This window comes from Trichomycterus rosablanca, chromosome 22 (genome assembly GCF_030014385.1).
Source record: "Trichomycterus rosablanca isolate fTriRos1 chromosome 22, fTriRos1.hap1, whole genome shotgun sequence".
NCBI lineage: Eukaryota > Metazoa > Chordata > Actinopteri > Siluriformes > Trichomycteridae > Trichomycterus > Trichomycterus rosablanca.
Genome location: NC_086009.1, coordinates 17500610 through 17525100, shown reverse-complemented (window position 1 = coordinate 17525100; position 24491 = coordinate 17500610). Strand labels below are relative to the sequence as shown.

General features: G+C 37.0%; 1 protein-coding gene across 4 annotated transcripts; it reads right to left on the bottom strand.

Annotated features, from left to right (window-relative positions):
- Window positions 1-527: 527 nt before the first annotated feature.
- On the bottom strand, window positions 528-24390 carry LOC134300213 (choline transporter-like protein 2). 4 transcript variants are annotated; one of them, XM_062984913.1, is made up of 22 exons: window positions 24269-24379; window positions 18206-18254; window positions 18009-18082; window positions 15754-15838; window positions 15517-15601; window positions 14503-14613; window positions 12096-12156; window positions 11889-12012; window positions 10821-10904; window positions 10008-10120; window positions 9396-9527; window positions 8790-8889; window positions 7985-8077; window positions 7272-7356; window positions 6714-6973; window positions 6527-6621; window positions 6266-6369; window positions 5990-6063; window positions 5815-5885; window positions 5049-5134; window positions 4810-4894; window positions 528-1180 (listed from the first exon to the last, which is right to left on the bottom strand). In XM_062984913.1, exons 1-22 carry the CDS (start codon window positions 24297-24299, stop codon window positions 1083-1085), a joined length of 2100 nt encoding a protein of 699 aa, XP_062840983.1. In that variant the 5' UTR covers window positions 24300-24379; the 3' UTR covers window positions 528-1082. The 4 variants fall into 4 exon arrangements, with proteins under 4 accessions (XP_062840983.1, XP_062840984.1, XP_062840986.1 ...); XM_062984914.1 differs by lacking the exon at window positions 24269-24379 and adding an exon at window positions 20609-20666; XM_062984916.1 differs by lacking the exon at window positions 528-1180 and adding an exon at window positions 3987-4246 and having other exon boundaries at window positions 24269-24390.
- Between the last annotated feature and the right edge of the window lie 101 nt (window positions 24391-24491).

Here is a 24491-nt window from a genome sequence, read left to right as displayed (position 1 = left end):
CATCTGTTGCCTTTAATCATGTGTTCTAGCTGGGATCTCTGAGACCCCAAAGAGAAGTGTGTAAATTAGGGAATGTTTGGAACACAATATAATTTACTTTATAAAAAGTTTACTTGCAGCTTTTATAAAATTAGAAAAATTATCAAGCTGATTGAAAAGGCGAAGGATACTTTGTGAGCTGTTAAAGAGGATCTGGGGTTTCAGAGACCCAACATTTAAAAATTATGATGTTAAAATTAATTAATGAATGGGCTACAGAAAATCCCCCAAAAAACCCAACTCCAGTTGGGCAATCATCCTGTTGTGGCATGTTTTAGGAGTTTGAGAAATCTATAGATGAATCTAGTACTCGCATGGGGAGAACATGTTAGACCTCAAACAGATGGTAACCAGAGGTGAGTGTTGGGTCCCCAGGATGCGGAATGCAAATCTCCAGCATGCTAGAGCTGGGCAGCACCCACATCAGTTGCCTATTCACTGTGCACTATCAATGATTTCCCAGTTTACACAAAAAATTCACACAAAAGGTCAATGAACATGTTTTATTGTAGACATGATGGGTACAAAAATACTAAGATGAAGACGAACAAGCAAATCTAAAACAAACCAGGAACCCCAAAGCATTTTAACTATCTTTACCTCATACAGTCCATAACGCTGGCATGCAACATTGGCGCTCAAATACTCTGGAAACGTATTAATAGCAACTAATTTACAATCCGTTTTGAATAAAAAAGTAAAACATTTCTTTGCATAGTGGCACAAACACTTGTAACTAACTCCAAAAAACACCTATAAGGTTAAACACAAAACATTAAATTCTATAAACTTTTTTGGGACAGATACAAATACATGAGTGATTTCTCACACTTGCATAAAATATACTAGTGGTCTTGTTTGTCTTTTTGATTGTGCAGGGCAGGTGGGCAGGAGACTAGCCTGTCCTTGACCACACATGTATTTAAGGCACTTAACTACGTACAACCACTTTGGCCTTGAATGGAAACTCCATTCACGTCTTTTGTTGCATTGTTGTCATTTCATGACCTCCTGTTGTCTCTCTCTCTTTCTCTCCTGCATGATTAATTGTTCTGATTCTTCTTTTTCAGAGTAGTGAGAAGAGATTCGGGCATCAGGTAAGGCCTTTCTGCAGAGCCGTCGTTCCTCTCCAGGTCTTCCACTGGTGCAGATGAAAAACAAAGGCCATGACAAAGAGATGAGTAAACTGCATGACTTGACATACTCTCATAAACAAGATACTTTAAGCACTTACATCATATTAAAATGGACTCATCATCCTATTACATCATATTATAACTATATGGGTACTGGTAAATGGACAACCCTCCTGATTGTTGGATTCTGGTATTTTAGCCACACCATTACAATCAGGTGTATGGGAATATATGAATGATATGCTCCCAACTCTGTGTCCACAAAGCCAAATCCATAAAGACTTTTGCTCAATGTGTACGTATATATCAAACAAACTTTGTGTTATTTACTCACAAACTTCCACAAAGTTACTGCTACTTACCTTGAATGGTTTTATGTAGTTCTCTATTCATTATTAATCCTGGTGATGATACTTTGACAGTCAAATGTACCAAGTAAATGTTTACATGTTTACACTAAATCTCTATAGTAAAATCAACAACACTAGAGATGAAACTGTACAATTACATGATGCAGTTATGCAATGCAAATCCTCTCTCTCTCTCTCTCTCCCCCTCTCTCCCTCTCTCTCCCTCTCTCTCCCCCTCTCTCCCCCTCTCTCCCCCTCTCTCTCCCCCTCTCTCCCCCTCTCTCCCCCTCTCTCCCCCTCTCTCATATACAGGGTGAGTCAAAATTATGTTAACACTAATGGATTATTTTTCTTCTGCAGATAGACCTACACCATGGGTGACAGATTAACACTACAGCAAAGAAGAGTGGTTGCAAACTTGATGGAAGATTGAGACTGTCCTGTAAATCATCTTACACATATGAAGTATGTTTTGTTAACATAATGGCATTAGCACATAACTGGTGGAACATGTTTATTGTTAAAAAGTGCTGCAGCTTTTAAAGTTACATACTAACAATCAATGAAATTTTACATTTTTTTGCCTGATTATAAAACCTTTATATTAAGTTTATGCAATTTTAGGTTAATAATGTTAAACACACAAAGGATTAAATGGCTTTAAACAAGCGGTAACAAAGAAAGGAAAAAAAAAAAACAGTCCAGAAGTCAAGAGAATACATATGTATTAATTATATTGTATAACATGTAAATTCATTTCAAGGCAAACGGGTGATTGACTGAGACAAAGACATTTGAGGCTTACTGGAAAAAGTGCACTTGTAACATTTACATCAAGGGCATCTCAAGCTAGGTAGAACACATGGAATTCTGCAACTAACACCTTACATAAATATCAATGATGATGATGTATATTATTGTATACCAGCACACATTGTCCTAGGACAGTTCCTTTACCAACTTGTCCAGTACAGTTTTGAGTAAAGGATTTATGACAGCAAGGCACTGGCACATCATGGTTGCACAAGTGTCAGAGGTGCATATGCTAGACTGCAGTTCTCAGCCAGCAAAATGCTGTCCTTAAAGCAAAGGTACAATGCAATGGGGGATAAGACATAAACTGTTTAGAAGAAAAAAAGAGGGGGGGGGGGGGGGGTACCATTTGGAGGCAGACCAATACATTTAAAGTCCTACATGAACTTTTCTGCAAATTCCTTTTTGATTAACCTTTATCTGATTAACTTTGCACAAAGCCTAGTTCTGAGGTACCACTGCAGAAAACCAACTGCTTTAGTAAAGCTAGCAGAACAGTGTAGGCCAAAACAATACAGACTTATATTAAAGCTGTCCAATGTAGTTTGGACAAAAAGTACCTGAAAACTTTGTATTATGCGATTTCACAGTATATAAAGGCTACAGAAAAGACAGCTACAAGAATTGCTCCTGGCACACAGATTGGCAATATTTTGTGTTAACAGCATCATTGCTTTTCAGAAATACAAAGGTTGTTTGATTTTCATCTAACTGTATTTAAGTGAAAACTACATGGGATGCCTTTAACTTGCACATAATTAACTTGTATATAAGAGGCACAAACTAAGCCCATTATATTTGGATTTAAAAATCAAAACCAGCTAATCAAACACATTTCTTACATATAAAATGTTGCCTGAGTATCAGAAGTCGCATTAATCTCACATATTTAAAACAAATGACCTACTTGAAATGCACTAGACTCGTAACAGGATTTTGGTTGTCATAAAGGGGTGGCATCAGTCTAAGAGGATAAAAGGCAGGGCACACAACCTTGTGTGTGTGTATAAAACAACAAATATCTGACTAGTGTCAAGTTGTCTAGGAGTTAATGTAAAAGTAGCAATCACATGGCAGAGATGAGACCTTCAATCAGGAGGCCAGACAGATGAGCAGTGTCACCATCCCAAACAGTATTACATGTGCTTTATAAGGCACATCTGTGTACTGCTATAATTGGTAGCATATTCATTTAATATGCTATTTAAAACAGTAATTGTGCAGTAAAAGTTTTGACTAGACATCAAGTCATCAAATTTGTTTAAAAAGTACAAACTAAGTTTGGTCTCACCCTGAGAACGCATTATTCCATTGTACTTTATGCAAAATATCTAGTGTTTTCCATTAATGATTGATACCTTATAAAATAACTGGGTTCAGTCATAATCTTTAAATAACAGGCTGAACAAAACAGAGGTAAAAAATCAAGGAGCTGAAGCACTGGTATGCATCCACAAAAAGTATTTGGTCTAGATTTGTTGAGAGTTATCGTTTACCTAAACATCTGATTATAGCTCTTGCATTAGAGAATTTGCAGCTATTAAAAACAGCTATGCATGACTTTTCAATTACAAACAATTAATAACACATTCATAACAGATGATTGTCCGCCTCTAATTACCTATATCAAATTAGTGGGTAGATAATAATAACATTTATCTGAACAGCCAGTAGACTGTACCTGCTTACTCAGCTATGGCTATAATTAAATTAGTTGGCTTAACGATAGTGCATGCTAGTCTCATTCTGTGGGGTCATTTTGTGCTCGCAGTGGGATCTCCTCTTCCTGAGGTGAAGACGGGGAACAGACGGCAGACTCTTCAGCGCCCTTGTACAGAATGTCGTGCAGCATAGACGACATGTAATACGGTCGAGCCGCAGAGCCGTCGTTGCGCTCCAGGTCCTCACCTTTCGTGTGCAAGTTTGTGTTGTGTGTAAGTTGGTGGAAGAGTGAATATGACGGCAGGTGTTGAATATAGTGAGGCAAGGTTAAAGGAAGGGGAAGGGTAGTGACAGGAAGGGAAGGGCAGACAAGGAAGAGAAAGAATGAGCAACAGGAAGTCAAAACCATGCACAAAGACAGCAGAGTACATGTTAGTTAGATGCACAGCTCATGCAAGAGAGACAGTATGTGGTTTTCCATCCTCTAGTTTGATATTCAAAGTTTAACTAAATAAAAGAATCTGAAATTTGGAAACACCAAAAATGGCAGGAAAAAGTGTTCAAGCTTAGAATAGCAGCAAAAGGCTCAAAAATCAATAAAATCGAAATGCAAAGGTTACACAGACAACATGTCCTGCACATGAGATTGAGATCTTTGAATTTTGCCAGAGAAAAACACCTCACTACAATCTAACATTACATGATCATTCATTACTGTTACATCAAAGTACCAGAGTTGAGTACTCAGGTCTATTCCTACAATATACTATGGTACAAAGCAATTCTAGTACATAATTCTCAGTACTTACAGAAGCAGAGGAAGAGTGTGTCCACACACATGGCGTACACGCTGAAGAAACCATGAGCTATAAGGTAAGAGCCGATCACAATCGTCTATGAAAAACACACACACAAAATCATGTTTTTGTCTATTAAACCTTGGCTTGGATCTCATCTACGAGTTTGATCAGCACTCTAACACTGCCTTTGTCACACTAGCAATGCATGGATGCAAAGATGTGCGTGAATGATGTGATAATTTCCCTACCAGAATGGGCACCCAGTAGTAGTGCAGATTGGGTACAAATTCCACTCCTTTAGCTCTCCCAGAGAAGAAGAAGAAGGAAATGATTCCTACATATAAAAAAATAAAGTTGTCAATAAGACATTTTAACATAGAGTATAAATGATAAATACTGTTTGTAGTTTTTAGTCTTGCAAGGTCAGCAGTGATCGATAATGAGACTATGTCTGGGAAACGTCTCGCAAAAGTTGGCTGTGAATTGTGCTGAAATTAAGAGCTGCAACTGGTCCCCATTTTATTCACAACACAAGCAAAACACCTTTACAAATGATGCTTTAGAAATATACTGAGATGTTCCAAGAGAGCTCCACTCAATTAGATCCTAGTATTTACCAGTAATAATAATAATAATAATAATAATAATAATAATAAATCAACATGTACCAGTAATAATAATAACAATAATAAAAATAATAATAAATCAACATGTACCAGTAATAATAATAATAATAATAATAATAAAAATAATAAAACAACATTTACCAGTAATAATCCAAAAATAAAAATAACAATAAATCAACATGTACCAGTAATAATAATAATAATAATAATAATAAAACAACATTTACCAGTAATAATAATAATAATAATAAATCAACATGTACCAGTAATAATAATAATAATAATAATAAAACAACATGTACCAGTAATAATAATAAAAAACATGTACTAGTAATAATAAAAAACATGTACCAGTAATAATAATAAATAAATAAATAAATGTACTTACCCACAATTCCCACAATAAGAAGTTTCCCCAAAAACAATAAAAAGTCTGTGACCTTATCCAAGACAGCAACCCTAAAAATCGTGAAACACTGATATTAGCCAGTAAATAAAAGTGTCTAATGAGATAGAAATGAACCTGAATATTTTGGTCTTGTCTGTTCTGTTTTTTCACCCACCTGATCACATTTCTCATCAGCAAGAAGAAGGCATCTCGGGCTGAAACGCAGAAGTTTTTACCATATATGGCCACCTGGGGGAGCAAAACTAACACAATTAGGTTACTACGTAAACACATCACTATTTTCCATGACCAGTAAAGCTGGAATAAAAGCATCTGCTAAATGCTGTAAATGTAAATGATGAAACTACAACAAACACACCAAGCCATCAGAACAAATTTCAATTAACTTTAAATGTAAAAGTCTAAAATAAGAAGTGATGCGAGCACAAACCATGATGTAGGCATTTCTGTTAATGAATTTAATAAACTTCTCCAGGCACCAGAAGCAGCACTTGAGGCAGCAGAGAAGGAATTTGGCAAATTTGTTTTCTACCCCTGTAAAGACAAAATGTTACCAGTAAGTGTTCATTATAAAGTGTAAGAAGCTTTAACACCAATGCTGCATTCAAAACATTTTACTAAAACACCCACCACAACAGATTTACCTAAACTGAGCTTATGAAGTCGGTTTCTGTCTAGGTTTTTAGTTTACCTTTGAGTTTGTGATCCAGATATTCCAGCAAAACCCTGATCAACTGGACGATTGCCAAGATCAATGAGCCAAACGCAAGAGAGCCAGTGTGATACCTACAAAATCCACCAACACATTCAGTCCAAAACAGAAACTTCTCTGATCTACACATGAGATAAATAGTGCAGCTTCATATTCAACTACATACCTGAGAGCTCGGCCTAAGGAGGCAAAGACGGGGCAGGATGGCATATCTGACTTGTTGAAGGTCCAGTAGTAAGAAGCAAATGCACCTGCCAGAGTCATCTGGCCTAATGCAGTCACAAAGTTGGCACACCAGAAGAAGAGGAAGACATTGTAGAACTGGAGGAGGATGAGGTACTTATGGTAGGCAGATTCACCACCATAGAAGGCAAAAAGGCACTGGGAATCTGGGCACTCTTTCTTCATGAGAGAGTCAGTGTAGTTCTGAAATCATCAAATACAGTCATTTAAAGCAATTCTTATTCACAAAGGTAAACATTATAAGCTACATGATGCATGTCCTACATAAAAATGACAATTAACTGGTTGATTTTAACTACTTAAAAAATCATTTACAATGTACAATATTTGCATCACTCAGCACAGAAAAGCACATACTGTCACATTGCTTGATGTGCAGTTCTTATTCAGTAGTGATGGTCAAGGTTCAGGACAAATCAGCTGTTTAAACAGGTTCTAATTGGTAAACATACTATTATTTGCTTTACAGACCCAAACTTACCTCAGGTTTGCAGGAGTTGGTAGCATATTTGCATTCAGTCTGATTGAAGATTTTGTATACAGGTTCATTAGATGTGGAGAGAAAGCTGAACACTGGTGTCAAGAGTCAACACATTTCAGCAGGACGCTCACAAAAAGGTGTTAATGATTCTGCCGATCATTTATATTACAGAAGTACTGGGGTATCTATAGTTGTACCAAAGCTTGAGACTTTGCTAACTCTTAACCTGTCGTGTGAAGTAAGATGACTGAAAAGTCAAGTCATTATATGAGACAAGCATGTGTGACAAGTGTGGATTTAGATGTGCTTAAATTAAACATTGACTTGTGAGGCCAGACATGATCTTACTAGCAAGAGAGTTTCAAGGTGGTCAAAGCTGGACAATTCCGCAGTGTCAATAAACATGGACCCAAGATTTTCTGCTGAATAGTGAGCTAAAGAACTCTTATTTATCTTAATCATTTTATTTTATGTATAAATTTAAGGTGTGCGGGGGGTGGTTCGGATGTAGGGCTAGCGGACATAGCCTGTGCTCGATTTCAACATCACTTATTAAAGCTTTTAAAATATGTTTTCCATATGTGTATTTGCATAACAAGATCACATCTGGCCAAGCAAATGTGATGACAAGATGGCAAATATTACGGTAATCCAACCTGTGCTCATGAGTAAATAGGACCTGCACCTTTACCTAAACCAGGCATGAAGGATACACAGCTGTGATCATCCAGTATGCAATGACGATGGCCAGGAGGAGGAAGGTAAACAGAGGGTAAAACAATGAAGACATCACATGACCAATGGCCCTGAAAAAAAATAAGTACTGTATTAAAACAAAGGTCTGTTAAGCTGTTGCTGTATTTTATGTAAAAAGTACAAGGTTAAAAATGAAATAAAATGGTGCCCAGCAGTCTAATGCGCTAGAAAACTGCTGAGATCAGAGTTCCAATTGCATTCTGCCAACCCGGTGACTGGCTTATTTAATTCTGTGGTTACTGTAATGTCAGTAAGCTTCCACTTGCAGCCTAAAGTACCTGACCAGGCTGGTAACACCGTTGCAACTTTAATAACATGTTAAAAACATTAACCATTGTGAGCTGCTATAGCGTTAAAACAGACAAATTAGCCTGTTAAATAAAAGGCGGCTGATGATGGTAGATTAATGCAGATGAGCTCCAGTAATAAATGCACTGTGTCTAGGTTTTTTTTTTTTATAATTACACAAGTAAAGTCACATACTAAAAGTTCTCTGAGCTCCAGAACAGTCATAATAATATGTTGGGTTACAGCTGAACAGACCAACATAACAATGAAACCAACTTTACTCTGGTGGGAAAAATGACTTAGTATTTCTGGCAGAGTCCTCTCTGTTTTGCTTGGAGCAGAAGACAATAATTACTTTACCTCACCTCCCAATAAAAACACAATCCTGTTCAAACAGAACTTAAAAAAAATCCCAACCATCTAGTGTTTGGTTTATTTTAATAAACTCTGAAATAACTTGTGCACATTACATACCTGCTGGCCTCTTTAATGAGAGCAATAGCGATCAGGATTCTCTTTCTGAGGAAGATGAGAAGCAGGATGATGATGAGCTCCACTATGGCCAGAATAATTACTGCAAAAAGACCAAACCAGGACAGTCAGCACTAGTTTTGCACTTTACAATAAATTATTTTCCAATAACGTAGGAAAATAATAGTTCACTTTTGAAATTTATCCTACACTTGTAACATAACCACCATCATTGTTTGGTCATCATTGTGAGGTCATTGTTTGAAAAATTTAATTAAAAATCCTATCCAACAGGTTGGCTCTCGGTTGGCACAGCAGTTATCATGTGAGCCCACGATTATGCTTATTACACCAGACTGGCTGATAGCACCACTGAGATTCAAACCCAGATTTAATAAGTGCAACAATCAGTCATGAGTCTACACAGACTTGACCTGTCCAGGGTATTCCTGTCTAGTGCCCAGTGTTTCCCAAGCGTCTTACAAGTGAGTAATTAGGAGTTTAAGGGCCTTGTTCAGGGGCCCATCACAGCTATCACAGTGCAGATATACCTCTAATTAAAGATAAAAACATGAACTGAAAAGAGTAAATCAGCTCAAAGAGACTCACAGAAGGCCAGCCAGGTTTGTCTAATGTGAAGATACACGTTCAGGTCCATCTGGAAACCCAGCTCCTTGAGGGTGATGTTGGCCCCTGGTGTGTTCTTTAGATGAACATATTCCATCGAGCAGTGAAAGATACCTGCTCAAATGAGAGACACAGAAGGAGAAAAAGTGAAGCCTCATACTTTTCACATTTTGCATCAGTTTTGTATTAGTGCTAATGGGTTAGAGGCCTAGATTTATTCAGTTTTCTGCATTCACAAGGGTCACAAGAGACTTTTTTATTTAATGCGTTCCTGCATGAATACGTAGACTAAAACAAATAACCTAAACAAAACAGCAGTGTCGTGGTTAACCTTAGATTTTAGCAAACCAAATGTAGTTTTGCATTCCGTTATGTTGCTAATAAAGCTACCACGGAGAAGTGCTATATGTCAACAGTGTTCAAATACTTTAACAAATATTTACTTAATGAATTATTTAAAAATAACAGCCAAAGTGTAAAAACTCTTAATAATAATAAAATTCATAATGACACATTTGTTAGTGGGTAGCTGAATATACAGGCTGCTTAATAAAGCACATGATTTGGGCTGCATCATGAAGGAGTGAGTCGTACCGTATCCGATGACGAGGATGACCATGACAATCATAACCCAGACCATGATTCCAGCCAGGTACCTCAGCAGTACAATGAAGATCAGACTCAGAATTGTCGCTATGACCAGACCACTGGGAAAACAGAGTCAGTTCAAGGAATCAGTTACAAAACTGGACTATATTTGACTTTATTTGGCATCATATCAGGGTACAACAAGTCAGAAGCCCATCAAGAAAAATCAGTCATTTATATTAGCCAATCATCCTACTGGCTTGTTTTAGGAAGTGCAAAGGAAACTGGACTACTCATAGGAAATCCACACTGACATGGCAAAACAATGCCAACCTTGTCAAACAATAACTGAGAGCAAGGATTGAACCCGTGTCCACTCAAGATGGCTGCTGCACCACTATACCACTCTGCAGACAAGACTACTTGCTATGTCCCAAACCTCACAATACTTACAATACTTAGTGCACTATTGTTACACAGACTTACTTTTAGTGCTATATGAAAACGGCCTGATTATTCCTGCAAGTAATGTCTGGGTTTCGGTGCTAATCTACACTAATGGATTTTTAATGCACAAAAGGAGCACATGTAAGTGCTGCACTCATCAAAGCTGCATGCACACATAATCATAGTCATGCGGCAAATATAATACTAGTCAACACACATTACAAAAATATATAACGTCTATGTAAGATCAGTGTATAGGAACAACTACAGAGTTCTACGTTCATTGATGGTTAACACTCTGGCAAACCCAAGCACAATGACTGTATAATAATGAGAACTATTGTGATCTTAAGCAGATTGACATTTACTTACATGAGGATCCAATACCATGACTGTGTGAAATCCTCAAAGATCTTTATTACAACCATGCGAGTCTCAGCAACTATTGTGGCATTTCTGCAAACAAAAAATACACACATTAAATTTCCATGAACTGTTTTAGTATCATTAGTACCGCAGCTAATAAAAATAAATGAACAATACGTAAAAATTAAGGTATTTACAACACACACTGTTTAAAATCAAGCATGATTAGGTTATGGTTTTAAGGTTAGTCATGTGCTCTGATCTAACAATTATCTTACTCTTGCCCTTCAATGATTTGAAATCATTTTACACATAGCTGATCCTCTACAGGTGGTATAAGCTTTGTATAAACCTATGAGCAAATTATTTACACCCATGTGTACTGATCCAATAAAACTTAAGAATGTAAGACTTTAAGCACTAATTCTTATTTAAGGTGGTATTTAAAAGCTTGAGATTACAGTTTACAGACTACACAGATGAAAGTTGGTCATTTGAGTACCAAACACTGGACTGCTGGATTAATAAACATTTACTTAAACACAAAATAAGGGACAAAACATTAAGCAAACTTAGCAAATGTACACAAGTTGTCAGCAATATTCAGATCTGTGGTATGCAAACCAGTGAGGAAGCAATGACCTATGCTTGGGAGGTTCCTCAAATCACTTTGAAATTAAACTTATAACACTGTCTGGAAATAACCAGTTTTGGTCGATTTTTTCTGTCTGGCCAAGAAATACATCAAGAAACTGGATCATGTTTAGCAGGAGGGACGTGAAAAACGGCACCACAAAAAAGTCCACCACACAAGTGCAGATATACGACTCTGACTGATGGCCGGGACACAAAATCTGCTGTTCCTTGCTTAGTTGGAATAGAATAGTTACGCGTTCACTCCCGTTATACCACAAAAGCAGGTTTTGGACGGGTTAATCCAAAACAAAAATGAAAATGTCACACCTTACTGTTGAAACGTGAAGTTATTTTAAAGTTTAATAAACACACATCCAGCTATACTTTACTTATTCCTGAGGACGCTGATTGTATTTTGTGTGTGTAGTGAGCACTCACTTCACTGCAGGCACTAGGTCACTGGCCTGTCTGATTTTGCCATTTTCATCTGTAAAATCAGTCTTGTTTCCTACAACAACCTTGTTGTCCTTCAGATCCAGAGCAGGGAAGCACCTCCGTGTGACTGTGGGAGACAAATGCAAGGCTCTGAGGCAGCAGTATAAATGCTTCTGAACACATTTTACCAAAAAAATAAGTGAAACTTACATGGTTTGCTGGCGACGAGAAATGCTGGACACAGTCGTTTGCTCAGGATCTCTGCAGGGGTCTGCTCAAATGCACATCAAATGCATAGAAAACAGTCAGAATTGCAAAAGCAGCAAAATATCCATTAAAATCCATTTATTAAGAACTGTACAAGGAAAACTCTGATGTGCTCTGGACAGACTAGTCTGAGATATTTATCAGTGTTCAATATTGTCCACCTTAGACAGCAATAGATATAAGAAAAAGCAATATAAATCACTTCAGAACCTAGACCTTCTAATGAGGTACGAAACATACAGTGGGGCCAAAAAGTATTTAGTCAGCCACTGATTGTGCAAGTTCTCCTACTTAGAAAGATGAGAGAGGTCTGTAATTTTCATCATAGGTACACTTCAACTATGAGAGACAAAATGAGAAAAAAAATCCAGGAAATCACATTGTAGGATTTTGAAAGAATTTATTTGTAAATTATGGTGGAAAATAAGTATTTGGTCACCCACAAACAAGCAAGATTTCTGGCTCTCACAGGTCTGTAACTTCTTCTTTAAGAAGCTCTTCTGTCCTCCACACGTTACCTGTATTAATGGCACCTGTTTGACCTTGTTATCTGTATAAAAGACACCTGTCTACAGCCTCAAACAGTCAGACTCCAAACTCAACCATGGCCAAGACCAAAGAAAATTGTAGACCTGCACAAGGCTGGGAAGAGTGAATCTACAATAGGCAAGCAGGTTGGTGTGAATAAATCAACTGTGGGAGCAATTGTAAGAAAATGGAAGACATACAAGACCATTGATAATCTCCCTCGATCTGGGGCTCATCCCGTGGGGTCAAAATGATCATGAGAACGGTGAGCAAAAATGCCAGAACTACACGGAGGGACCTGATAAATGACCAGCAGAGAGCTGGGACCAAAGTAACAAAGGCTACCATCAGTTACACACTACGCCGAGAGGGACTCAAATCCTGCAGTGCCAGGCGTGTCCCCCGGCTTAAGCCAGTACATGTCCAGGCCCGTCTGAAGTTTGCCAGAGAGCATATGGATGATCCAGAAGAGGATTGGGAGAATATCATGTAATCAGATGAAACCAAAATGGAACTTTTTGGTAAAAACTCAACTCGTCGTGTTTGGAGGAAAAAGAAAAACCCAAGAACACCATGCCTACTGTGAAGCATGGGGGTGGAAACATCATGCTTTAGGGCTATTTTTCTGCAAAGGGGACAGGACGACTGATCCGTGTTAAGGGAAGAATGAACGGGGCCATGTATCGTGAGATTTTAAGCCAAAACCTCCTTCCATCAGTGAGAGCATTGAAGATGGAACGTGGCTGGGTCTTCCAGCATGACAATGATCCCAAACTCACCGCTCGTGCAACGAAGGAGTGGCTCCGTAAAAAGCATTTGAAGGTCCTGGAGTGGCCTAGCCAGTCTCCAGACCTCAACCCCATAGAAAATTTGTGGAGGGAGTTGAAAGTCTGTGTTGCCCCAAAACATCACTGCTCTAGAGGAGATCTGCATGGAGGAATGGGCCAAAATACCAGCTACAGTGTGTGCAAACCTGGTGAAGACTTATAGGAAACGTTTGACCTCCGTCATTGCCAACAAAGGTTATGTTACAAAGTATTGAGTTGAACTTTTGTTATTGACCAAATACTTATTTTCCACCATAATTTACAAATAAATTCTTTAAAGATCCTACAATGTGATTTCCTGGATTTTTTTTTCTCATTTTGTCTCTCATAGTTGAAGTGTACCTATGATGAAAATTACAGACCTCTCTCATCTTTCTAAGTAAGAGAACTTGCACAATCAGTGGCTGACTAAATACTTTTTGGCCCCACTGTACTATTAGCAATGCTTATTCTGTGATATGGAGAAGCTGCAAAATCTAAAACAGCTTCTTATAGAAAGGTAGGCTTTTGATACGAAGCGGCTCTGAAGAAGAGATACTTTTTTTGCATTCTTCCCCAAATTGTATCCCAGTTTGGATGGATCAAATTGCCGCTGCTTGCACAACACCTTAGCTGGCCAAAAAGGCCACCAGCCACTTTCTTAGCCAGCCAGCAGCAGATTCTTACAAAGAGCCATAAAATGAACCATGCAATACCCTCTGTATTCCTCCACCAGTAGTGTCAGTACCTCAACCAGACAGAAGTAAGGCACTGCTGCATTAGCGAGGAGGCGATAAGCTTCCTACCTCAGACATCTGTTGAGCACACGACGCTCAAGACGATTTTAGAAACCGTTTTTACCAAATTCTTAATTTCCTCCCTTTTAGAACAAAGTATCATGACTGAATGTATGACAATTAGAAGATCTGGTATAAATCATCTAATCTTGTGTTAGTTAAGCAATGTGCAAAGAACTGATCCCAGAGGAAATGTAACACGTTTAATATTCTACTTACCAAGGTGTCTACTCCCTCTTTACAGAAAGTTTTGTAGTAATTCCAGTCATTGGGAATAGCTCTGGCAGTTATCATGGTCATGGAGCGTTCGGGACATTTCTCCACACATATCTAGCAATGAATCAAAAGAAACAAACTTGTATTTTACATACAAAACACCTAACAGACCTGGCCTGTCTCACTCATGTTCAGTGGGTGAACATTTCTACACAAGGGGGAGCTCTGTAATAGTTTGCATGTGCCTTAGACCCAGTTTTGTTGACGTAAAAACGAAACTAAGACTGGGCCTGGTATTATTAGATTTCCCATAAATGCAGTCTCATCCATGAGAGTTTTGCTGCAACCTTTTATTTATTAAAAGACAAACAGGCTTTTATGCATTTTCTTATTGCCAAATCCATATTTCAGTTAACAGATGAGTTAGGGAGTTCACTCATTTAGGGAGAATTTAGAAATAGTGGAATAGATCCTAGAGCTCAAAAAGAAAACACCAATAGTAAAGCGATAGTAAACAACACCCCAACCCAGCAAGTGCTGGATGTAACAAGGCTTATAAATAACATTCATTACAATGCAAGAACAGCCTTGGCCACCTAGCTACACACTTCAGTCGAAATGATGTGGACACCTGACTATGACCTTCTTTCAAAACATCTATGCCTAACCTTTTGTGCTTTACACAAAAATTGTGGAGCATGAATGTGAAAGTCTCTCATTCAATCAAAAGAGCATTCATAAATTAATTCAGTCACTGATTTCAGACAAGAAAACTTCTTACAGTAAGTGTTCTAATATATCCCAGTTTCCCCAACTCATCAAACTATTCTTTAAACTGTTGATACAAAGTTAAAGACAATTAATATTTATATACCCCATTTTAACCAAGCTCATGTGAAGGGCAACAGGAGGAGCACACACCACAGGCAATACAAAGGCATCTAAAGGGGCATTTCACCCATGTGAAATTAAAATTATCAATTTTTTCCATAAAACAGAGACAAGCGTACAATGTACCTGAGTGGTAGGACACTGGAACTCCAGAAGAACTACAGGACTGGCACATTTCAGAATGTTAAAGTAAAACAGGAAAGGCTTTTTCCTGTAACACAAATGCCCATATAAACAATTCCTCACTTACATACAGCCACAAGTGGTAAAAAACAAACACAACGGCAGAGAAAAAAACGGTAAATGCAATTTTATGATTGTTATTTAAGTTGTGTAAAGATCCCCTGGTGTCAATGAACTTACTCCAGTGGCGTTCCAACCTGGCCACAGAATTCCCCTCTGCTATCAGTGGGGTAGATCACCTTCCTGGGGTCACCCTGAGACCATGCTGGGGGTAGACAAACATAACTGTAACCGCTCCCACACAAATGGCAGGTATTAAATCCTACATTTGTTTAAATTTAAAAACACAAGGTTGTTGACTGACATCTAAGAATGAGTCACAGTATAATTTGTACATTACACCAAGGCGTGTCGTATGATGTGTGATACACAACCTCATAATGATAGCAGTGTTGATAATGCAGTAAATTATTAATGTTTGTTGGAGTGCTAGTAAAGCTTTGACAAACAAAAATAAATCAAAAAACAAACTAAAAATATTAGAAGGTGACTGCTTTTGATATTCAAATAAAATGTTGTGTTAGATAAATAATACTATAAGTCAAGCAAAAATAATAAGTCTGTAATATAATGAAATAATAATAAAAAAAATAGATTATCATTTGTTAATCGGTTAATTGTATGCAGCTGTAGAAGCAGTGCACCGTTCTTCAGCTTTTCAAATGTCACCAGAACCATCAATACAATTATTATTATTATTATTATTAGGATTTTAAACATAAGCATAATCCCTATTCCACACAGAAAGGACTTAGACTGCTTCACCTGGGAATAGAACCCAGGACCTTCTTGCTGTGAGGCTACAGTGCTACCCACCAAGCCACTGTGCTACCCGATCCAGCAATACAAACATCAGCACAAACATCCAGATCCAGATTCTATTAAATACATTTAATATCCTCGCCTGCACCAAGCAACAGTTTTAATTGCATTATAGTTTATATCAGCAGTGGTTTATTTCTGAGGCTGAATCTTAGTCTGTACACTAAAAAGTCTATGTGCAATAAATAAGAAGTTATCTGACATTCTGCTCATTGAAACTTTTAAGTGAAGTAAATTAACAAAAAACAATAATTATTTAATAATTAAATAAACATTAACCATGGGCATTAATATGAACTTCCCCACCCTTTGCAGCTAGAACAGCCTCCAGTCTGCAAATGTGAGGTCAAGTATGTATGCTGGATGAAAAAGCCTGACTCACAATCAAGCAATTCTACTCAACACAGGGGTGACAGGGCTGCGTTTGGAATAGCTGTGGAATTTAGTATGCTACTCAGAATGAAGTGAGCGATTGTTTAAGCTGAGTGAAAGGAAAATTGTAGTAAGAGATTGTTTAAAAAAAAAAAAAGACTTTATGCCAGAAAGACTGAAGTGAATCAACCATAACACCTACTACACAGCGACTCATCTGGTCTGTACCAAGTTCATAGTCTTAGCTTTTTTCCATCTGAAGCTTTCAAGATGGCTGATTGCATCAGAAGCAGAGGTGGTTTGTGGTGTGGCCTAAGCTAAAGTAATTCAAGCCTGGGCAAGAGATTCTGAAGTAGCTCATAACAACTATGAAAGATGCATGAGAAGGCCTTTGTTAAAAGGGACCGACTGATGGACACTGTTACAGAGATTCTTTGGTGTTATTGCAGTAAATAGCAGCTTGGTAAAAACCCTGGTAACTATGAGTACACCTAAATCTTGTTCCAAACTTTGTCAATTAGCTAAATGTTAGATAAATAGGAAACCCCGACTAAATACTGAGTTAAGCCGTTTTAGCCAAACTTAGTTAGTTGCTAACAAGACTATATAACTATTAAATGCTTTCAATTTTGTGGCAACAGTTTGGAAAAGACCCTTTTCATTCCAGCTCAAAGCAAAGTCTATAAAGACATGGTATAATGTTTCAGCCACACCAATTTAAGGAAAAGCTTTTCCTGTTCCATCGTACCAGTTGCCCAGTGCACAAAGCAAAGTTTAATACGTTTGGTGTGAAAGAACCCCAGTGGCCTGCACACAGCCCCAGCTCAGAGATGAACTGGAATGCTGATTGCAAGCCAGACCTTCTTGTCCAGAATCATTATTTTTGACTAAATAAGCACAAATTTAACAAATTATATTATGAAAGGGGTGTTGGGATTTCAGTTCTAGTCATAGTGCTCTGACCTTAGGTATGGTTTATAGTTTTACCCCTCAATACTATCAATACAGGCATATATTTAAACATTCATCTCTGACTCAGTTAGTTTGAACTTGAACACTGTTTTAACACAATGGGGTCTCAACTACTACCTACCTACACAACCACATCTTCTGTATTTCTACTCATAAGAAAAACAAAAAAATTGATTTTTCTACTTAAGCAAAACTCATGAGAAACTCACCCAATATTCCCACAGCGAAATAACCAACTATGGCCACAAGAAATAGAATACAGCAAATAATGTCTGTGCAGCCCCTGTAAGAGAGAAACGCAAACAATATTACACAGTTCATTTCAAAATAAAGGAAAAAAAACACAGTATACAATCTGTGAGCATTGTAGGTTTATAACAGCTTAAGAAAAAAATACTCTTCTTACCGATTTTGAATAGGCCCTCTAAAGCTTGGGTCAAATTTTCTGGGCTCCCCTGTTCAAACAAACAAAAGTTATTAAGCTGTATGCCAGACAGCAAAGAAAAACAATAACATTTTGAGAACGCTCCACAGGTCAATGCATTAGACATTAAAGGCAGAAATTAAAAAGTAAATTGAAGTTATTTCCTAAGAAATGTACCGGTCTCAAGGAAATGAGTGTTTTTACAATATTAATTACCAAAAAATGATGCATCAAACTGTCCTACAAGTTGTTTATGTCAACGGTCCCCAACCTTTTTTGCAGCATGAACTGGTTTCATATAAGATATAATTTCACGGATCTGTGGGGGCGGGAGGTTTTAAAATAGAATAACTATAGAATGAAAAATCTGTGTAAATCCTGAGCATTTTTAGAAGCAACGAGACACTGCTCCCACCTAATGGTGATTGGAGACAATAACACCTGAAGTGTTTTGGAAATTTAATTGCTCTTGTAGTGATCTCTAGTTATTTATTCTTTCTGTGCGGCCCGGTAATAAATTATCCACGGACCGGTCCGCGGCACAGTGGTTGGTGACTTTTGTGAAATTTAATTTAACTGATAAACCACAGGTTCTTGTTTTAAGTAGAGCATTTCCATTTTTTCCAGAAATGACATTTGTAAATAAAACATTTTAAAATAAGGTTGTGTTTAAATGCAATAAAAAAAAACTTGTTGTTTAGACTGGTTCCTTTGACCATGTTGGTGTGTATTATCACAGGAAAGACAGAAAAATCTTTTGTAATAATTTTAGATCACAATAAGAATTTATTGGCTTAATGAAACAAAGTAAAATTTATTATGTCACTGTACATTCGATTTGTAATAAAAAGAAGAATGTGGTTAATTTGTAAGCTATCTTTCTCACTATTAGACATGAGCATCCAAAGAGGTTTATAATGCCCCTAGGACTCGATACATACTCCTGGAGTTGAATTGGCCTGTATCATAGCACAAAAAATATAACGGAAAAGGTCTGCAAGTATTGGATTGCTCCTTCTGAATAGGACTAATGGATCTCACAACAGACATTCCAGCCTGATGACTGAGCAAATAGAAATTCAGTCTGTAATAGGATCATGTTGCAGTTCCAGCCACATAGTAGCAGTCGCCTTCCCACAAACAGCCATGTACACAATAGCTCTGTATGCCCACCCACAGTACACAGAGCATCCAATAACACAGACTGCATTTCTGAATGCAAGTCATTATTGTTATTTTTAGTTGTCACAAAGTCTGTTAAGCAGCATGTATGTTTGTTCTTTTCACTTCTGTTCCTTACTGCCACACCTGCAGCAACATCTGGCTCCTTTTAGTAACAGAAATGGCTGCATAATTTTATATCTTGGAAAAAATTGCAATACATTACCTCGTTTCACCCTTTATTGCTACAATTTTTTTAAATCTCTAACCACAACACATTAAATTGTTTTGGCCAGGGTCGGCCATTGTACGGCGCCAAAAGGGTCAAGCTGCATAGCTCAAATCTACAGCTCTACCCACAACCCTTGAGACTAATGTCAAGTCACTGTACTTCGCAGTTACAGGTGCTAGACAGGATGAGGGTAATTGTGGTTTAGTAAACCGAAATAACAATGTTTTATGCACTTTTAAAAAAGGTGCAGTAATCAACAGCACTTAATTTTGAGTACATGTCATATGAAATGGCTGCTAAAGTTACATCAAATGTGTTATCTTGATGTATGTATATTTGATACAGCACATTTTTAAATAAACTTACGAAAGAACTCTGAATTCTGTGAAAGTTTGTCTTGGACAAGAAGTATCTGTCCCAATCATAACTACAGAAAAGACTATTCACAGTGATTGCTGAAAACACATGACTTACTTATACTCAAATACCAATTGCCTATTTGTAATTTTGTATAGAATGTTGTATAATGAAATGTCTAATTTGCTGTCTAAAATTCCAAATTTGTTTATACCATTTCAGATAGAAAACTAATTTAGGAGTGTAAGGAGTGTAAAGCCAAAACTTTCAAATAAACTGTACTTCGGTCAAATCCAGTTCAAATAACTAAGGATTTTTAGAAAATACACAAATATAACAACAAATAGCCTATTTATTTCCAAGACTAAAGTCAGCTCGTCGAAACAGCCTGAAAATTGAGGTTTTGAAAAAGCAGAAAGAGACACTAACGTTAAGAATCTAAATACTAATAATCTACAAAACTGAGAAACACAACTGCTACTGAAAATAAACAAATTAACGTGTAAAACAGGAGCACGTGAACGCACCCCGCTTACATTCAAAAGAGCAGCGATAACATACTGTAAACAAACCACGACCTTAACTTCACTTCACCCAACAAAACTACAGTTATCTAGTTATATTCTTATCATTACCGTTCTTTCCGTAATTTTCGTCCTCTGGCATTTTGACTTTTATTCCTTTTTGACTCGACTACTCCCTGCTATCGTTTTCAGCAGTTCCGTTTCTTGTTTAATCACTAAGAAACGCCTTTATCGTCAACACTCGCTTACTACCGTACTAGTTAGTATGAAAGAAAGTATGCCACATGCTGTGGATGAAAACAATACAACCATACTAACTAGTAGTGTAGTATGCGCTCTTGAAGGCAGCCTCTCCCCTTAGAGAAAGAAACCGGTTTAACTGGAAAACAACACATTTCCACCTCTCTTCTCTTCCATGTGCTTTGCATATTCTATTTTATTAATAGAACTCTAAACCAAAGATTCACAACTTGAACTCATTTCATACAGAGCTTCGTTTTTTCAGCAAACACCACACCTGATCTAACTGCAGGTAAAACTAACTGCAGGTAAAACTCAGGTGTGTTGTTGGGAGCAGAGAAACAGGGAGTGGAAACCTGGCGAGACAAAGGTAATAACAGGACTAATATCATTTTAAAATCGATTTATCAGCAAGGTTAGAATACATTGCACATTGTAGTCTTGTTTTCATGTTGTAAGTGCATTTAAAATGTTTATAAATTATTTAAAAACGTTTATTTCAGAAAAGACAAAACACAAAACTAGATATTTAATGTTTATTTACATTTTCAGCATTTAGCAGACGCTTTTATCCAAAGCGACTTACACGATTAGCTGAACATGATGAGCAATTGAGGGTCGAGGGCCTTGCTCAGGGACCCAACAGTGGCAACTTGGTGGTGGCGGGACCTGAACCGGCAACCTTCTGTTTACCAGTCCAGTACCTTAACCACTGAGCTATCACTGCCGTTTATTGATTGAACTGTGTTGAAAACTGGTGTTTATATTTAGAAATACGGCTCTTTGTGTATTTCAGTTTTATGGGTATTTATGAGAATAACAGTTGCTTGCATGTGCATTTATTAGATGATTAAAAATGTAGTCACTGTATGGTTCTTTGTTTATTAGGATTTTAACGTCATGTTTTACACTTTGGTTAGATTCATGACAGGAATGGTAGTTACTCATTACACAAGGTTCATCAGTTCACAAGGTTATATTGAACACAGCCTTGGTCAATTTTGTATCTCCAATTCACCTCACTTGCACGTCTTTGGACTGTGGGAGGAAACCGGAACACCCGGAGGAAACCCACACAGACAGGGGGAGAACATGCAAACTCCACACAAAAAGGACCCGGACCTGGGGATCAAACCCAGGACCTTCTTGCTGTGAGACACCGTGCTAATCATTGTATGTAGCCAAACTGTTAATTAATTACCTGTTTGTACCAGGGAGGTGGTATAATATGTACTGTTTATATTAACGAGTTATACTGTATAACTATATAAATAAACTTTTTTATGACAGTATGATACATACCACAGCTTTGCTTTTATTTCGTTAATCAGTGATATATGTTCTATATCCTATCAAGTTTATGTATTGCAATTTGGTAGAAAACACAATTATCTCGATCATATTCTTTCTGTTGTTTAAATGTTTAGTCTATTTAATATTTGTTGTGTAGTGTTGCATATAGTAGTATAAAAACAACACAATTTACTTTTCATATAGATTGTCTAGTGCCTTATTAAGAACATAAACTTCATAAGAATGCAGCATGATTAGTTTTCATACACATGCACTGAAATTGGATAAAATAAATACCTAGTTTACATGAGCTAATAACTCAATTACTAGGCAAAACATCTTATTGAGATCATTATTTAAAATAATACAAATGTTTATTTCAAGCAGCATTGAACAACACATTTTGTCAGATCTGACTATTTGAAAGGTTTGGCTACTATGTAATAAATGTAAATGAAAATACTAATCCTGAGTGAGAGACCCAGGGTTCCAGTCACTGTTTATTAGCAGTTATCAAACAACCCAGTATAACTGAACAGTTCTTCTGTAAAACAGCCGTTCAACAAAAACCTAAAATAGAATCAGACTACAGTTTTGGAAGCTTGAATTAAAAACAACCAACCAGATCAGATTTCCAAAGACTCCAACCCACATTCTACCCTTTAATTACATAAGCAGCTTTTCACATCCCTGTGATTTCAGTTGCTATATTCAGTACCAGACACGCCCTAAAGCATGCTAACAAATGTACACCTACTACAGAAGTTAAGTAGGAGAAAACATTTTACACAAATGTACACTAGTTAAAGAAGTTCTATAACTGTATACAGATCCTGTGTGAACACTATATAGCCAAAAGTATGTGAATTGGAGTTGTTGGATTATTCAAAGACAGTTGTAGTAAAGTGGTGAGCCTCCACTCAAGGCTCATAACAGAATAACCATAAAGTATTAAAACATTTCAGGATGCTCCTTATAGGCCTTTCAATGTTTTGGTGTTTTTTATTTTACAAAGTTTAAAGCTTAAACTTTTGGAACTTGTTTTAGGTATCAGTTTTAGATCAAATCAAGCAAATAAATAAAGTTGATGAAGTAAAACATATCCATGTGCATTATTCAACACCCAGCCTCAGTACTTGGTGGAACATCCTATGTACTTTATAACTTCTAATAAGCAACTTCAAGGTGCTAAACAAGCTTCTGGCAGCTCTTGTTGAATCTTTACTCATTCTTCAAATGTGCCAGGCCTTTCTTCTGCCACACTACTGATCAATACGGCCAAACAGTTTCAGACAGAGACAGAACTAGTAGTGTTTGAGGGAGAGAATGACCTTTCAGTGGTATTTTGCACTGTAGTGGCCATAACACCTAAAATCATTAAGAAACATAATTTTTATGTATTATTTGCTGACATTTTGTAGTAAAGTTGTGAGCCTCCACTTAATGCTCATAACATAATAGTCATAAAAAAAAAATCAGAACATTTCAAGATGCTCCTTATATTCCGTCACACCTTTGAATGTTTTAGTTTTTTTCAAGTTTAGAGTCTTAAGCTTTCAGAACTTGTTTCAAGCTAATATTTATAACAAGTAAATTAATAAAATTAAAAGTAAAACCATTAATATTTTGTATTTGTAATGTTTTGGTTTCATTAATACTGGACTTCAATCAAATCAATGCTTGCTGTTTTCATTTTCATTTTAAATACTGTCCCAACTTTGTTAAACTGAGGGGTGAAATTTATTAATAATAAATTTGGTTTAGGCTTTTCTTAAATGAAACAGCCATGCAACTTTTGCAAACACAAACATTAAAAGAGCACTTAAAAGTTAAAGTTTTTAGGTTAGAAAGATTACCAAATATAAAACACAAAATGACCCAGGCCTAAATCCTGGTTTATAGCAACTGAAAACAAGCCTAGTCACCTAAATCAAGTCATAAAACAGGATATTATGTATTTCCTTTTGTTTCAAGCCAGATATTACTGTACTTTTAAATAAGACTACACTGGTCGTGACACCATTACCACTTGGGTGTGGGGAGTAAAACTCAACTGATCTAAACAAAAAAAACTAACAGACCGAATTCTGTATTCAATCACTGAGTCGATACTTCACTCAGTGAATCAAACATAAGCGATTCGCGTTAATAAACCACAGCTGTGTTGTTCCTTTAAGGTAATAATGTTTATGTAGGTTAGTGTAATGATCACTAAGTACTGTTATGTTTCTAACTCACCATACTTGGATTTCTCGTCCTCCGTATCCATCTCAGATTAACGCAGACGCCACTACCGCCCCAGTACCGACTCCCAAAGAACCAGTAAAATCAGAGCAAACAACAAAACTGTATCCAGCTGTATTACATTTAACTGCAGTAAACGCTAAACCAGCACATTAAAATAGCCAGGCTGTCTGTCTGTCCAATAGAAGAGACGGGAGTTTAGAATGACACCAACATG